Here is an 18,205-nt window from a genome sequence, read left to right as displayed (position 1 = left end):
TACAGGTCGGGCGCCAACAATTAGCGTGCAATTGCGCTAGGATTCATTCCGTTCGATAGTACGCCACAATCATCATCCATATCTCACGGCCGACTGTTCTCACTGATAACGCGGCAGGTGTTCTGATTACGGCCTGACTCTGTAAAACCAAGCGGTGCGTTTCTTAGGCCGGGGAGTGGCAGATAGGGCAATGCATTTTTTTTTCTTTCTGCATTTTTTCCTTGATACTGTCTACCTCATGGGAGCCTGTTTGAGGACGCTGGTTCCCGACGCACGCAACAATCTAGTCACGTGTCACTTTTCATATTTCGCGGGCTTTCTTGAACAACCGGAGAAATGAGCGCGCAATTAGCACGTTGTTGAAAGTAGCCAAGTTAGATGCCATTTGAACATGCCTACATACGACTCATTGACATTTTGACAATTAGGTGAATACTTGTCGAGTTACAAATGTAATTATGACTAATTACTTAAACCTCATTAATGAAAAAAGTTGCAGTGGCTACTGCAGTCTGCTAGGAACAATATGCAGTAGGTTTGCTTCGCGTAACTCCGTTCCTTTTTTTTTTTTAATCGTGCTGCGTGATAGCAGGGACACCCTGTATATGGCATAGCAGGGGATCTGTGTATGACGAACACGATTCACTAGTTATGAAATGAATAAAGCAAAAAGCCTGTCGCGTACGTCATGAAATCATTTCCCTCAGTCACGTGTGGCACATACCCGCATACCACAGTTCATGTTATGCGGGTATGTGCCACAGGTGGTTCACAGTCTTAATCAACACCTAACGGCGAACATACACATTGAAACGCAAGGCAAGTGAGGGAGCTGAAGACAGAACGCCCCTGGAAAACGCAAGACCGCCATCACTCGTCCACGTGGTCTGCCAGAATGACGCAGTGTTCTCTTCATTTCATACGAGGCTGGGTAATGGCCTTATGCTGGCCGAGGATGACGTCAGATTGATTGAGAGCCGCTTTGTGACACGCGAAGAAGCCGCCGCTAAGTGCCTTGACGGCATACGGCTATACTACAGCAATGCGGACGTCGACCGCTAACGCACGTTGCCTGGACGCTGTGGACAACGTATCATGGAATGAAGCATGCGATAACATAACTGGCTATAAGAACGAGCAGACGTACAGGGATGCCCTGGCCAAGGTGGCCAACATGAACGCAAGCGACATGGGTAACCTGCCGGCCTCAATTTATCTGAGCATCGGCAAGCCATACATGATCACGGCCAACATCGACGTAAGCGACGGCCTTGTTAATGGAAACATGAACACCTTGTGGTGCATCGAGCGGGACGAAGACGGCAAGCTCTTGCGACTGTGGCTTGAATTTCCAACGTACACGGTATAGGCATTATCGTCCCAGCCAGGACGAAGCACATCACTACCGCACACCCTCATTAGAATTGAAATGAGTGCCCGCGGGACTGCGAACCACCGCAACCTTGACATACGCCAGAAAAATCTCTTATAAGGGGGCACAGTTTCCCCTTTCGCAAGCAAACGCCATAAGTATATATAAGTCAAAAAGGGCCACATACGCCCAGGTAGTCTACGGATACGATAAGCGCCATCCACTGAAGTTAGTCTACGTACCACTTTCCAGGGCTACCAGCCTCGATGGCCTATACCTCACCAACGCAAAAGGTGACCAGGTTCCGACATGTCGCCGGCTCTATCGACACAGTCTGTCGACGACATGACCCGGCTACCAAACATGCCTCTAGACACTGTCTTGGACCGGGCTACCACCTTCATTCGGTGCCACAACCACAATAATGACCCCACGCTCGCCGCTCTCAACGTACAGTCTATGCACGCGCACGTGCCCGACCTCGAAGAAGGCACTCTGCTCACTGAAACTGGCGTGTTAGCACCTTCTGAAATCTGGAGCGATGAGCCCACTGCAATCACGGGATTTCAATGTATCATCCGCAGCAAGCGCCTTCATTGCAGGTGTGGGGGCGTGGGCACAGATAAGAACACGGCGATGTGCAACTTCAACGTGTAGGCGGCATCCCACTTCGCCGGCCGCCAGACACCGAACACACACAGACAAGCAGCGGAATCGGCGAGGTCTGCGTTGCGCACATCAATCACAATAACAAAGACATTGCGGTCGCCGCCATCTACGTGAGAACTGTCAAGAAGCCATTCCACACATGCACACTGGTTCGTGAAACGTGTGTGCGTTCTTCGTCATAATGGACAGGTATAAGCACTACATATCGGCTTACCGCGTCTGGTATTGGTAATACCTATGTTGCTGTTGGCATCGCTACGCAACTGTAAACAACTGGTTATATAACACATGTGCGATGCTTCAGCATATGGGCGTGCGATACCATTTGCGCCTATCTGTAGCGTCATTTAGTAACGTTTAGATCAATGTAAAAAACTACACCACAGTCACCTTTCCGCCGTATGCTTCGCATTACATCGATTCGTACGGTACATGGCATCTGCGGAATTTTTTTTATTGGGTCTCTAATTAACCCACAAGCTTGAAACAATTTGCGCCACATATGACTGATCATGTCCAGCACTCTCTCCAAATATAAGAAGAAGTATACATAAAAGGCAGAGGGATTAAACAGGATTGAGACTCTACAAATATAAATTATACCATCGCCCGAATTTGAACTCGCCAAATATATATTTGATGAATCGTATAGGTCTGCCAGTAGTTTTTGTGCTCATCCGTCACAAATAGGTCCGCTGAAAACGCAGTTTTGTTGATTGAACTTGTCAGTCGCATTCTTTTCGGAAACGTTGAATGCCCCGCAGACCGATTTCTGTCTTCACACATTATCGTATATGACTCCCGCTGGAGAATATGGGATTTCTTTCTTTCTTTCTTTCTTTCTTTCTTTCTTAGCATAAGCAGATTCGCAGCAATCTCAGTATTGCTTGAGGTTATCGCAAGCGTGAATTGAGGCTATTGTTCATAAATATATTCATGTGTTTTGACTATATCGTAGGCATCTAAACATGTATAGATGAACTGCAAGCCCTCCCGTTAGAGTACGTATGGTGAAAAACAGAACACAGTGAATGTTTTAGCAGCGACCATGCGCCATTCTGACATGGGAAACCCTTCCCGAAACATGCGCTCCGACTCTTAGTCGTTCGTAGTCGACGCCGGCCAGTAATATCAGTGACTCCTAAGCACGGAGAATTTGCGGTATCTGAGGTAGTGTAGGGCGTCGGTTTGGATATTTTCGTCTCTCACAATTTTCTTTTCTGTCAGTTTCTTTTTTTGTTTTTTCGTTACGAAATGGTTCAATGCAGTTGAGTACATGTGCAACTCATTCTGTCCTATAACAAAAGCGATGGAGTGAGAGGCGGCACATATGAACTGCAAGTTATGTAATTGAGTACGAGAAAAGAGGTGTTATAGAAATTAAACCTAGCATTATCACCAAACAGGTCTTGGAACCAGGACGTGCTTGTACTAGCTGTGCATTTGGAAAAAGCCAAGTAGCAATGATTTAATAGTTAACCTTGTTAACTGTATCTAACCTACATATATATTCCCGGTAAGCAGTTAACAAACTGGTTACCGGAAACATATATGTAGAGTCCACACAGTTGCTTATGTACTTACGTTATCCTACACTCTGTTCTCGACATGAGCAGAGCTGCCTAAATCTACAATGTCCTACTTCCTAGAGGTGCGGAGCCGCGAATTTTTACATCAGCTCAATTACCAATGAATCTATTACGTTTATGCCAAAAAATTAACGGGACAATCACAAAACGCATTTATATAGTCAATGACAGATGAAACATTCAGTGGCAAAAGCACTTCAAAGGGAATCCGTGCATGTGGTGACCAAGTGTTTTCGCCTGAGTTGCTGTTCTCATAATTGCGTCCGCTTTTTTCTTTTTTTTTAACGATGGCCGATTCCAGCGTCGAAGTTTTCTCCGACGCCACCTCTTACAGTGCTTCCTGTTTGTACCGGCGTAAATAAAAGTGCGGCAATTACAAACAGTCGCAAACCCAACTATTACATCTATACCAATCAAATAATGCGGTCTTCATGCAAGCATGCTGAAGTACTAATTGTAAACCTGATTATCAATGAAAGCTACATTCCGCTCCGTCTGAACAGGACAGTTTAAGTTCACGCCACGAAAGTCCCCATGAGAGAGAGAGAGAGGTTTATCTGTAGAGGGAGACTGACCAAAAAAATCCCTGAAGTCACCTTCGCTGATAGAATTCCTTACTGCCATGGTAGTGCTTGTTTTCCGTGCACGTTCAGTGTGAGGCATACGTCCACCTCCTCAAACCCCTTTGATCAAGAAAGGCCCACGAGTGCCCGATGTTTTGCTGAGTGGGCAGCGTGTCCCACTAACGGGCCGCGAGACGGAGAGCGGCAGCGCGCGCGTCTCCCACGCGGCGTCGTGGTGGTCGACGGGAGGGGGGCGCCGGCGAGACCGCCGGGCGCGCCGCCGCTCGCCGGGACCCCGGCGTCAGTCTGTGCCGGGACGAGCCGGCGACCGGCGCGGACCGTGGTCGCCCCGAGCCGCGCCGCCGGACATGTGCCGCTTTGCTCTGCTGCCGCCGGTCGAGCCCGGGACGTCTTCCGACCGCGCGGCGCCAAGGGTCCCGCCGCAGCGCTGCGCGGCTGCTCCGTAGTCGGCATCCGACCCCTCCCTTCGCCGATGCGTCGGATGCGTCTTCAAGGACGTGCTAGAATCTGTCTGAGGAGACTGTACACTCGCCGTCTCGGCGGACGCGGAGAGTTGTCAGCGGTTGTCCAACAGCGACGACACGGCGTCCACCGACGCGTCGTCGTCACGAGTATTTCGCGGCCGCCGGAATTGTTGGCGAAAGTAAAGGCGTGCACAGGCGGCAGAGCATGTGCAGGACTGAGGTTGCACTTCATCTCGTAGGTCGGACACTGCGTTGTCACTGGTCCCGTAGCTGCATTAGTGGCTGCGCGTGGATTGTTCTCAAGATGCGGAATAGTTTCGTTCTGGACGTTGGGATAGAGCCGTGGATGGGTTACCGAGAGAGAGATTCCCCGTAGGGGCAGAAGAATGTTACCAGACATGTCAGAGGCGTGACGGTGTGCCTGTCAGCTCCTTCCCAGTAGGTTGTCAATTCTGCCCGCGTCTGGTGTCGTATCGAAACAAAAGGACTTAGCTATTTCGCGTCCAGAGCCGCCACGGCTGCGCCGTTTCGTATCAAACTCCACCGAAAGCACCAAATAGTTGCGCTAGAGCATTTTATAACGAGGCAAAGCCCGCTCGCAGAGGTAGTACACGCGGTCCAAGGCAATCGCAGTGCGGCGGCAGGCACAACAAGCCCCGCTCTGCTCCCCCTTTCCGACAAACTTTTGATTGCTTTCAAAGTAGCCATCGCCGTGCCTCTGCGCCGTTCACCGCAAGTGCCCGGCCAAGACGCTCGAGCCGAGCCATGAATTACTCCGGTGGAACATCTACCGTGCCCGGCAAGGTCCAGGGGGGACTGGAACGAAAAGCCACCGCTGGAAGCACCAAGAGAACTTCGCCGCAGGACCCCGCCTTGCCCGAACAATTCTCGGTGAGTCACGGCTCGTTTGCAGAGCGTTTTCCTCCCGGAAGAAAAATCGCCCCGAGCCGCAGCTTATATGTCCGGCGTGGCTCCGTCGCGCCGATTCATCTTAGCGCGTGCTTCGCTCGGCCACCGAAGCCAACAAAAAAGAGCTGCGTTCGCAGATTTGTGCGTGATTTTCGCCACGCACAAATCTGCGTGCAAATGTCGCAAGTATATATATTGCGCTACGCAAAGAAAGCGATTTATTGTTTTTTTCTTTTATGTTCACTTGGTGCAAGACAGGCAACTTATAACTAATGTGCCACTGTGCTTGGCGCTTATTACATTCTTGCGTGCATATTGTGAAAGTCAACCGAAAAAAAAAAAAGGAGGGGCGAAGGGGGATTCTAGATGCAAACTTAGAAACAAGATACCAATCGTGTATGCTGCCTGAAGCGCATTTTTGATAATATATATTCAGCAGTGACACAGACTGTTATTGACAGTTATGCTTGTGATACTTGAAGATTATTAAAGATGTGATATACAAGCACACATAAAATTATTATTGAAATTTGGAGTCTGTCTGTTAAATCACAATCCGTGCAAATAGCGCTTTTTGGTCGTCCTGTTTGTTTACTTAAGCTTATACAAATGTTCTGCACTGCATTCCACCACCCCCCCCTCCGTTGATCGTAGGCAATGCGCGCGCATTATTGCAGCACAACGTATGCATGCCCAGCTTCCCGTGCCTTCTCATTGCTATATCAAATCCCTTTTCACACAACTTAGCAAGAGGGCAGAATGTAGTGCTGCGTGTGAGCTCTACTGCGCTCAGAATAACGTGCGTGGTCAATTCGCGAACAGTATGTAAAGTTGGAGCACCTTATAGAAGATGTAGCGGACACCAACTGCTTCAGAAATTATTTCTTTCCGCAGGCTATTAAAGAATGGAATAGATTCTTCGGATGTACAACCAGTAGTACAGATCTGAATAAGTTCTTGACCTTACTTGATGACCACATTCGAGCCAACCACGGTTAAATTTGGCTTATTTTTCTTAAGTAATAGTGTCACTCTTGTGTGCTACATTTATATGTTCATTTATATAAGTGTCAGACGCAGTCAGTTTTGTTTGTATTTGTAAAATCTATTTGTAACTCTCTCTTTTCTGTTACTAAATACGATCATTACGTCCAGCTTATCTGATGTTAATGTTTATTGCCATGTGATGTATGCTCCTATTAACTACAATTATTATTGTGTGAGAAATGTAATCATGCATCCTCCCTTTCATTTTCTGTAAGGGTATCTTTTCATCTTGTTTGATTGCCCTCCTGCAATAGTCCCCAGTGGGACTGGCAGTATATACAAATAAACAAATGAATAATAGACAGACAGCGCCAAAGAGCCTGAGACTGGAACCTCTGCGCTGATTATCAACGTAGAAACAACCTAGCATCACCTGGCTAAAGCCTAGCAGCGACCTAGAAGCAACCTAGAAACAACCTGCATCACCTAGCTAAGGCCTAGAAACAACCTAGAAGCAACCAGAGTGGTCTTCAGAATCGTCCAGTTTCGCTGTGTCAAGCCTTGCGCGGCTTAGTGCAAGCTTCGCTATTTTAGGAGCTTGCTCCTTTTGCTGGGGGGTTGTCTCTTGTCCCTCCTGCCGTGTACGCTAGTTCTCATTGCTCCCGCTAGAGGCGCAGCTTAGCCCTCCGCTGATTCAAGGGCGCGTGCTCAGTTCTCGGCGGAGCATGCGCCCTTGAATCGTGCACTTGAAAAATAAAAGAAGAAACAAAAAATTAAGAAAAAAAAACGAAAAAAAAACCTTGCGGGTGAGAGCTCGCGAGACCGAAGAGAGACGCCAGCGCTGACAGCAAGCACAAGCCACTGCCAGCACCGAGGCGGCTGCAGCAGCGAGGGCTCGCGATGCCGAAGCCAAACGGGCTCGTCGACAAGCGGACCCGGAGGCGGCACGGGCCCGCGAGGGCGCAGCGAAGCGGGCGCAAACGCAAGCGGACCCCGAGCTGAGAGCCCCGCGAAGCAGAAGAAGCCATTATACTAAAAGGAAAGCGTTCCCCCGAGCTTACGTGATCCGTGAATAAGCTCCTGAACAAAATGTATATATTGCATCAATATGTAAATTTGTGTATATAGTGCATCGATATGTAAATTATAAACATTGTGTATATAATGTGTATATACAATCACACCACAACAACTCTCGTGTCACTTCTTTATATGATAATGATTGGGCAGATGTACAGAGGATTCACGGTTTACCGGATTTAACCTCTGGAGCAAGCTCCTTCATCATCATTCACTTCGTGCATATGCTGTAACAGGTAAAGCCGAAATTTGTGGTGTGCTTGGTTAGTTTGTATGTTTATTAATTGCACACGGATGGGAAAGTCGGCTACATCAGTACAGACTGTCCCAATACACAGTTAGTTAACTGCAACCACTGCCCCCAGGGGCGTACGCAGAAATTTTTTTCGGGGGGGGGGGGGGGCGAGAGGGGGGGGGGGGCTTCTCTCTGATCTGAAGTGGAGGCCGGGCAGGCAGATGTGGTCGAGCGTCATTTTGTGCTCTGTATGTCATGGCAAAAAATATTTCAGGGGGAAGGGGGTGGCACGGGCCCGGTGTGCCACACCCTGGCTACGCCACTGCTGCCCCCTCGCCCCCCCCCAGACACACACACATTAAGCAAACTTACTAAGCGTTTCAAGCTAGACATAAATCGGGAAAAAATGCGAACAAATCAAACCGAAATAAACAGACAAGCGGCAAATATGCACCCATGTTATCGTTGATGCGGTTCGTTCAATGACGACAACGTTATGCGCGTAACACGCGAATGCTATTTCATAAGTAGCTCTGCAAATAAATACAAAGCACACGTAATTTTATAATGAACAACACGTGCATTCAAATAATTTTAATACTATACGCAGGTAATTGTGAATAGAGTATAGAACTTTCAAGGCTTATCGGGCCATGACGACCGACCAAGTACTTCGATGTAGAAAATTCATGTTTACAGTTAACGTGATACATTGCGAAAAGTATATAGTACATAAAAAAAGCGCTCCGCGGAAGCGTCCAAGGTGCCACAGTCAGTGTAGTTGGAGGCTGCCTTCACTTCTCCGATATGACGTGCGAGGTGTCTGTTAATGCGATAAGCCAAATAAAGCACAGCTTCACTAAATATCTCAAGCCGCCAGGAAATAATAAAACGATTGACATTGAGTACGATAGGCTCCGAGCGATGCACCGCAGTTCTGAAAGACGTGCTCGTAGAACATTATCTGCAGACAATATTCGTGACCCTTCAAGGATGCAAATACATATTCAATATCATTTTAGACAGGCTGAACAGGTGATAGTGGGCGCGATTTCTGCTCCAAGCTTGATCCCAGAAAACCTCTATCAAGAATATGAAGCATAGCGCGCAGCCTGAGGATCCCGCCGACTCAACGGCGCCCTTTCAGTTCTGTTTGCACTGTCCCGCAACGTCAGCGAGTTGGACATGGCGGAGGCTTTCTGCTCGAAGACAACTACGGTAACGACGCCCACAACTATGCCACGACTAACGCAGAATGTTACGGTTACTATGACAGTTAACATGGCTACTGCATTAGTGTGACGAGCGAAGCGTTCTCATCTATGGAAGTGCTTGGCTTACTGGCTTCGGTGAACAATACGTCATCATCTAGCTCTGACTCCGTCAATTAGGCTAAACTGTCACATCTGGGTGACAAGGGAAAGATGCACCTTCTTGCCATCTTTAATGCCAGCTGGAAGAGAGACCACCTCGAGCCTTGGAAACGGGCTCGAATCATCCATGTCCTCAAACACTGGCAAGTCTGCATCAGACATAAATTCCTACCTACCGACAGCTCTTCTTATCTATGTGGGAAAGCTTATAGAGAAGATGGTGCTGATGCGTCTGAACTTGGTTCTGGTGAGCGCTAATGCCTATCCCTCGCAGATGTCAGGCTTCAAAAAGGGCTGCAGGAGCATAGATAATGTCATCAGTTTCACTAACTGTGTCAGACTTAGCCAACTTGCACATAACGTTACTGCGGCCGTATCCCTCGGCATAAGGTTCGTTTGACGACGGGATGCGTGAGGCGACCTTACAGACTCCAAGTCTGTAAGAGTTAGTGGCTGCATGTACCACTTGATTTCAGATTATCTTGCTGACCGGTTGGTGCGCATGTCTGCGAAAGATGACTGAATTCCTCACACAGTGCTTCGAGGAGTTCGCTTAGGCGATGTAGTGAGCCTGAATTTATCTATTATATCTTTCATCGGCGTGGAAAAGTGCATCCCTGCATCCGTTGAGATGTCTTTAAGGTTGATGACATCTGTATATGGCGTTGTTGTTGCAATCGACGTGTTCTAAGCTCAAGGTAACGAAAGGCCATTAACTCTCTCGAGTCTTTTTTTAATGACGTGCAGACTAATCATATCACCACTCATATGCGCCGCCAATTCTTTTATTAAACAGGATATATCGCGCTACAAGTTAAAGGTTGCGGACTCTCACATCCGATACGTGTCACGTCACAAGTTCTTGGGAGTGACATTTGACAGATTAACGCATGGTCACCTAACGTTAGAGCGGTGCAGGACACTGCATCAGATACAATTGATTGTCCTTTCTCGAGAAAAGATGCGGCGACTCTGGTGTCTGCGCTTGCTTGAAATCTCCAACAATCTTTATGGCGTGGCACAAGCAACCAGAACGGACCGCTGCAAAAAGTAGAGCGATCTTCACTTTTCGGGCTTCACTTTTTGAAGCTCGTTCCGAGCACTCCCCTATTCTAGTACACTCTAGTGCAACGGAAAAAGCAGGATAGTGCACTTGCCACAACAATTAGCTATGCCATGCAGACGAAGAGTGGGCCGCTAGTTCTGCCGCACCAGGTGACCATATCGTAGGCTTGATGCAAACAAACAAATAAATAAATAAATAAATAAATAAATAAATAAATAAATAAATAAATAAATAAATAAATAAATAAATAAACAAATAACATTACCGTTTTCCCAGAAATTAACCATACCATCCAGTTGGCATAGAAAGGAAGTAGGCAACTAGAGTTTTGCAGATCTCATAAGTAATTCCAAGTAACACTTAGGCACGATCAGACGATTCCCCATTACACAGGTTGTCATAATTGTTGTTTATAATTTATCTTTGCAGCTTCCCCGCATCCCAGGTGGGGTGTCAAATCCGTTATACTGTTTTAATTGTCCTCACGGCCCTTATTTTAAAATTCCTCTTTCTATTGCAGCAAAGCTACGGTTGGTATATAGGAGAACTATAGTGGCACGGCGTTCCAGAGATGGTTTCACTGTAGGTATACAACCGCAATAGCTAGTGTTTCGCGCAAGTGATGACGATAAAATTACAGCCGATCTACGAGATACGCCGGAAAGAAGTGCTCCAGGGATTGTTTTTTTAAACTAATGTTTTATTGTTGCATTCCTTGAACCGTCGTCGTTGGCTTACTAGCTGCTTTGAAGCCTTTATTGCAAGGATCGGACACCGGTCCACAGATGATGTATGAATAAGGTCGGAGACCGAACAGAGTACTCTAGCTTGTACAGGACGTTCCCCAGATTATGCAGGATTCTTTCACGTGCGTCATAACTCTAGCACATCAGCCGCTTGAATCAAAATGCGAATACCACGACCGGAAGTCGCACGCAACGTCGGCTTGCTTGCACGGGTTAGCGTGAAGCTCGCACCACCCTAAAAAAGGCGTAAGAAAAGAACTTCTAGTGCTTGAAACTTTATTTATGAGCGACAAACGTGGGCAAAACACATCAGCACGGATCTGAAAGCGGGTGTTAATTGTGCGCGGTGTGCCTCGGGAATATTTATGTGACGCGGTATGTAATGCGGGCTATAGCCAGCTGATACTATTCCATGCTAACTTACGTCAACATTCATTTTCTTGACACCGCCGGAGTGACTACGTTCCTTGTTTTGTTTTCTACTTTTATATAAAAAATGTGAAAATTCTTCCGTAACTATGTAACTAATGTAACTACGTTGTGCGCATGTCAGTCATCATAACGCTTCGTCAGCTGGTGTGGTTCATGCCCACAAGCAGCAATGTTTTTTTTAATGCATAAGCATTAACGTTTTTTTAATGCATAAATTTTCTGTCCCAGAAAACGTACGTTAAAGAACCCCAGGTGGTCTAAATTTCCGGAGCCCTCCACTACGGCGTCTCTCATAATCATATCGTGGTTCTGGGACGTTAAACCCCAGGTATTATGTCTCAGAAAACGTGAGCACATTCCGGAGATAGTGCAGTTCAGAGCTAACGCGGATTTGTCGCTTTGATAACAGTTTTCACAGATAAGCGAGCTCTGTGCAGAGTCACGTCAGCAACAAAAATTTTAATAGCCAGAAAAACATTGGCCGCTAAAATAAATAAATAAATAAATAAATAAATAAATAAATAAATAAATAAATAAATAAATAAATAAATAAATGTACACAAACTCTCACAGAGGTCGTGGCATGTGACGCAAGAATTACAACAAAACACTATTGTGCTAACAATCATCCCCCCACCCTCTCTCTCTTCTGTACGTACCACCCAATAACGAAAATGCGCACATTCGCGGGCATAACAAGCATGCGAATTATAAGCCATAACTTGGGTACCTGTTTGCGGACAATATTTAATGTAGGGCTACTCACTGTACGAAGCTTGCGTTCCGCGATGTCGCTGTGCTGTCGCCGCACGAATTTCCCTAAAAAGCCCTTGTATTCAGCGAAAAAAATGGTATTTATTTCACTGAGTTGGACGTACGCGGCTATGCTGTTCTACTGCTGAGCACTATATCTCGCGGGTTCGATTCACTTAAGCAACTGCCGTATGTTCATTAAGAGGAAATGTTAGACATGCATAGTTAGTGCATAGTTCGTGTTAAATGATGCATAGTTCGTGCTAATTGCACAACTCGCGTTAAATGACCAAATTGCGCGATAAACAGCTCCAGGTGGCTAAAATTGCAACAACTGGGACGCCCACACTGTGCGGTTACGGCCACAATTTCAGAGCATTCTGATAGACATTCTTGCACTAAGGCAGCAAACGACGAGTCTTGACATGTTTTATTCAATAGAACATTTCTTTTCTGATGCACCTCGTCGCCTGCAATGCCGTTTATTCATTTCTGACTTCAAAAAGTCAGTTTAACGCATTCGTATTGTATGCGTCACGTGTTTCGCAAAGCGTATGATATGCTAGTCCATCGAGTACAGTTAATGATTACTAAACATTGCAACAAAAATATCCTTATTCACACAAAGGTCTTTCACAATAAACTTCATTTAAGTGGTTTCGCCATGAAAAAAATAAACAACACAGAGAAGAAATGACAGCGTTCCGTCTAGAGACAAGGTTGTTCTTTACAGTTGCTGCTCCGACGCCAGCTATAAATTTTATCGTTCTGCAAGATAGAAACAGTGAGGCTTCCGTGTTGACCCTGAAATATTATATTAAAAAATATCCTATATCGCTGCGCGCTGAGCAAACTGTGTTTCTACGCTTCTTCGGCGGTAACGTCCTATAGACTACTTTACGGACGGGTTTCGGTGCCGCCATGCTGGGCTGTTAACCGTGCCGTTTTTTTTATCTTGAACAACTGAACGAACAGTGTTACGGTGGGCGTATACTCATGAAAACTGGTGCGTTGGTGCATTCGGCGTTTCCCGACTTTATCACTTCGCGTCAGGGGATACGAAAATAAGAAAACATTCGTTTAACAACCCATGAAGGCGGCGCCCATATGCCTTACGTAACAGTCTATAACTGGAACGTGAACTGCGTGAACTGTCTTTCATACTCCTGCCTCATTGTCAATACTACATTGTTGCAAACTGCTTTCTGCTTTGTGCAAAATTGGGGCAACAGACTTGAAATATGCTCTACGAAACAAAGAAACAAAGAAACAAACAAACAAACAAACAAACAAACAAACAAACAAAAACTGGAGACCAATACTTCTTGTCTCTTGACCGAAGGACCACGTCTGGAATAGCGAACAGTTGTTTGTACTCTCTCTCTGTGTGTTTAGCTGAATTCTGACAGAAACATGGCCCGTATTACTTCATGTTTTAAAATAAAGGAGCTGGTCCCTCTGCGTCAATTTTACGCGCGCTGTGTGTGGCATGGAGCCTTGTGAAGAAAGCCGTGGCTGGGCGGTCTCGCATCCCGGGTGCGGAAGAGAATTCGCGACGCGTCGTCGTCCAGGTGGACGTTGATCGGCGACGGGTGGGGCGCCGGAATGGTGTGAGTGGCGAGAGGCAGATTTAGTCTGGCCTGCAGCAGCTGCCGCTCGTCCTGTTCGGCGTACGCGGACGACGCCCAGAGGCAGTTTATCTCGTCCATCCCTCGTCGCTCTCTCGCTCCGACCGGTGCTTTAGTCTGACATCAGCAACACGTGTCGCGCCATTGTTTTCTGGCCTGGCTAGGTGGCGCCAGGGCTACGTGAGCGGATAGAAAAAAAACCAAACAAAGAAAAAAAAAAACGAGATCTGCCCGCGGGGCTTAGGTTCAGCTCTTCTCATGCGGCCCTGAAAACAAAAAGGGCCGATGAGGACTTGTGTTTCAATCCTTGTTCTAGCTTTCAGTCTAGCGTGTTTAAAATAGCCGACACACCCAAGTGAATTCATCTAAAAAAGTCTCGCATGAATTCACCGGAATGGTACTGCACAGTCGTAGTTATTTTTGCGCTCGCTGTCGTCCGGTTACTTGCGATCATTTTTTGCCAGTTGAGATAGTAAAGCATGGTGAAGACCAATGTCGGAAACAATCTTCCTCGCCAATTCAGCGACTGATTTTTTTTTTCTCTCCATTATTTCCAACACGTGCGCCGCCGTTCGGTTCTCTGCGTGCCTCATGCGGTGAGTTTGCCGCAAGGGCAATCCGCCTCTTTCATTTTCCTGTGCTGTCCTCTGCTGTTTTGGTAGGGGTTTGGTAGGGGCCGGGAGAACCGGCACTGCCAGAAGCAAAGCCTCCGAGATCAGGAGACGTTTCGCGACTTTTCCGCTAGCGGAGTGCGCATGTGCCGGGGCGTCGTGAAAAAGGCGGATTTGCAATCGCGCGCGGGGGGGGGGGGGGGGGGGGGGGGGGGGGGGGGGTATAGCTTGAAAAGAGTTTGCCAACTATTTTCAAACTATCCCTGACTGTACTGTGTCATAATATTCTCTCCTGTCATCACGATAAATGAAAAAAAAAAAAACATAGCGCGGGCTTCTTTCAGTGTGTAAAGGAGGGAGATAAGATCCTTGCAAGCGCATCCACGCAGGACGTTGTTAAGAAATTGCATGCGTAGAGAGTGAGAGAATACTTGTTTGCACCTCCGAATAACATGGTAAGGTTCCGCTGTTGTCTCATCGAAGGCGCCCGGCTTCGCGTTTACGAATAAGTGGATGTTGTTCTGCTTTGAGTTTTGTGGGCTGTATATGTATCCTTGCGCGGAAGAACGCTTTCTTGCGCAGGTGGAAGTTGTCATTCTGATTGTTTCTTCCAGACCAGAGGCGTGCCTCAAGGTGCTTTACACATTACTCTTTAATGTGCCGCTACACGTTATAATTTATGTAGGATGTTAATCTGCGTTTATTCAGATGATATTACCGTCCTTGCTTCGGCTAAAGATATTTACAGGCATTATCTTAAGTTGCAGCCTCATTCATTCTAGTCGAGTTCTGGCAAGATATTTGCTTAGTTTTTTAAGCAAGAAAAAAAGCGCCCGCTTGTATTCTTTCCGCACCAGTCGCGGTTTCCTTATCCCTAGCGCTTTCACTGTCGAGAAGATATTGGGACCGTGGGACTTCCCATTACAGTTCCGAAAGGCAACGAAAGCGCTGCTGCGTTTTCTTAAAAGGGCCTGCAACGCTGCAATCGACTGCCGCAAATTTTTTTCAATCCGTCAATTACGAGCGGAGTTATACGGAATTGTCGCACGCTTTAAGCGCTTTCTCTCTCCCTTCGTACCAGAGAGTGCGCTGAAAGCTACGCAGGGGGGGCAAGGGGGCAAGGAGATGCGTCCGTCCGTCTGCGCGCGTCATGACCTTGGACACTTTTTTTTCTTCTTTTTTTCTTCCAACGCGCGGCTTACTGTCAGTGTGATCGCGAGCGCGCGCGCGGGCACGTGGCGGCATCCCTCGGCGGCCGCGGTAACTATGCAGACAACGATGCTCAAATCAGCCAGTGGCCGTGGATTTTGGGTTTATGGCATCATTTGTTGAGAGAAGAGGGAACAATTTCTAGCTGAGTTTCAGAATTAAATGGGAATTTCAGGCCGTGTGCTGCGCTATAATGTTCGGCTCGCGTGTTCACAGGAGCCTCGACTACCGATCGGTAGCGTTTTCTGACCATGCTGAAAAAGTGTTGCAGCGTCCCTTTAAGGATACTGGGCTGATTCACCGTCTGTGATATCAAACGCAGAACCGTTACGTCGGCTGAAAGAGGGACTTTTCTCTCCTGCTCTGTAACTTTCCTTGCCCCTCTCTCCCTTCCCAGTGCACTGTAGCCTACCGGGCTCAGCCCTGGTTAGCTTCCCTGCCTTTCTTTTATTTTTATTCTCTATATTATCTAAGAATTAACTAATTCCGCAAGTAAACACAATGAAGTGGCTGAGTGCAATTTACCATCTTCGCCTACATTGTCGTCCACATATAAAAAGCGTTGTGGAAAAGAGGGCACATTGCTCTATAGGCCGGCTGACGGCAACGTGCAAAAGAAAGAGCATTATGGGTAAGGGCATTCCAGCCTATGGGTTCTAAAACTGGCTTCCGCGGAATTCAGGGGTTCCGTGAAGAACATTTAAGGTTCCGCGAGCGGCCAGAACGAGTGTAACGCGTTCCAGTTTTACCCCCATTGGCAACTAATTTAATTATTTAGACAAGCAAATTTGCATTGCATTTTGCATTTAACGAAGCCATCGCACGCCGCATGCGCACATCTGGTGTCTGCGGGTAGCGAGAGACCCACGTTGTAGCAACACCAAAGACTCGTCGTAGTGCACGCCATTAAACTTGCAAGATTTGCGGACCCGTGGGGACAGAACGCGCGTATAGCTCTGGTAATTCATGCTCGTGAGCGCTCAAACCAGTTCAAACGACATTACCTCGGCGCTTTATTCGTGGCTCATAGCGCGTCGGCGATCACGTGGCACAGTTTTCATACACGATGATTTGCCACTGCTCTATGCAGGGGCGTAGGCAGAAATTTTTTTCGGGGGGGGGGGCACCTCCTTGATCTGTAGTGGGGGCCGGGCAGGCAGATGTGGTCGAGTGTCATTTTCTGCTCTGTATGCTATGGAAAAAAAAAATTTCGGGGGGGCACGGGCCCGGTGTGCCGCCCCCGCCCCCCTGGCTACGCCACTGGCTCTACGTCGGTTTTGTAATCAAAACGCACAACGAGCGTTTTGATACGCAAGAGGCGTCGCTTCGGACCGGCTTTGGGCTACACGAGCATTTAGGCTTAGCTTTGCGACCGGTGTATCGGTCGACGGCTGCTTCGCTGCGCTACTGGCATGCCTCCTTTTTTTGTTTTGCAAAAAAATAAAACAGGCCTCTGTACGTCCGGCGCTTCGTTTGCGTGAACACATTGCTGACGCTGCGCGGTGCCTGAAACATGCAGTGTATGGTCGGCGGGCGCTTTATGCGACTCGCGGAGCGGCGCGAGGGGGGGGGGGGGGGGCGGGAATCGCAAGTCTATGTATTATCAGGCATTACTTACAACGACGGCGATGGCCTTCGATATATAAAAAAAAAGAGAACAGGCCAACGCGTGCAGTGGTAATACTGTGGTTGCGCGTGTCGAAAGTCATTATTGCATACCCCCTCATTTTCCTCAGCTGGACTCACTCGGGCTCAGACTCGCTAAAATGTTTCTCAGCCGGACTCAATCGGACTCATCGTCACCGAAATATTACTCACCCGGACTCACTCAGACTCAGGCTCACGGCTCGATCTGAGTCTGAGTGAGTCGACTCATGAGTGCGTTAGCGTAAATTAGATTTTTCGATCGTGGTGTCTGTGCCTTTGAACGCCAATATCTCAAATTATCGGTGCTCTATACCAGACGCCTCTTGAGTTCGTACGTTCAAGTACGAGTTGTCAGTGGTTATGATTCAGTAAGGGCATCTTTAATAAAAGAGAATATTCGCACGAGATATTTTAATCAAGAAGTTAGCGTGAAAGAGATTGCCGGGGAAGGTCAAACACCCCCCCCCTCCTCTTTGTGTAACCCACGCCTCTCATCAATAAATATTGAGCTGGGGTATGAACGATTCTGCGTTGAAACATGTGTGAGTAAACGTGGGTATTGGAAGTGAGCCAACATAAGGCTGATAGTCGCGGATGATGAGCAGATAGGACCATAGGTGGAAAAAAAAAATTAAGGCAGCTTCGCCCTATAGTGGTGCCAAGCCTGAAGGAAGTGCGGAGCTGGGCAGCCTTCTTTGTTTCTCTTCGGTTTTCTCTTTCTTTCCTCCTACTTTCTTTCTTTTTTCTCTTTTTCCGTTTCTTTTCTGTCTTTTTTCTCTCTTAATTTCTATTTATTTATTCCTCTCTCTTTATCTATTTCTTTTTCTTTCTTTCTCTTTCTGTTTTTGTTC

The 18,205-nt window shown here is 47.3% G+C and overlaps 1 protein-coding gene across 2 annotated transcripts in view; it reads left to right on the top strand.

The window, feature by feature from the left end:
• Positions 1 to 5,256: 5,256 nt before the first annotated feature.
• Positions 5,257 to 18,205, top strand: part of LOC119405804 (prolyl endopeptidase FAP) — a 445,209-nt gene continuing 432,260 nt past the window's right edge. Inside the window, exon 1 of one of the 2 annotated variants that reach the window (XM_037672649.2) lies at positions 5,257 to 5,569. In XM_037672649.2, coding sequence (XP_037528577.1) covers positions 5,444 to 5,569 — 126 coding nt within the window. In that variant the 5' untranslated portion in view covers positions 5,257 to 5,443. The remainder of the gene's footprint in view (positions 5,570 to 18,205) is intronic. The other variant, XM_037672660.2, reaches the window with a different exon arrangement.

Source organism: Rhipicephalus sanguineus, chromosome 1 (genome assembly GCF_013339695.2).
Source record: "Rhipicephalus sanguineus isolate Rsan-2018 chromosome 1, BIME_Rsan_1.4, whole genome shotgun sequence".
Taxonomy (NCBI): Eukaryota; Metazoa; Arthropoda; class Arachnida; order Ixodida; family Ixodidae; genus Rhipicephalus; species Rhipicephalus sanguineus.
The sequence above is the reverse complement of the archived record's forward strand: the minus strand, read 5'-3'. Positions and strand labels throughout refer to the sequence as shown.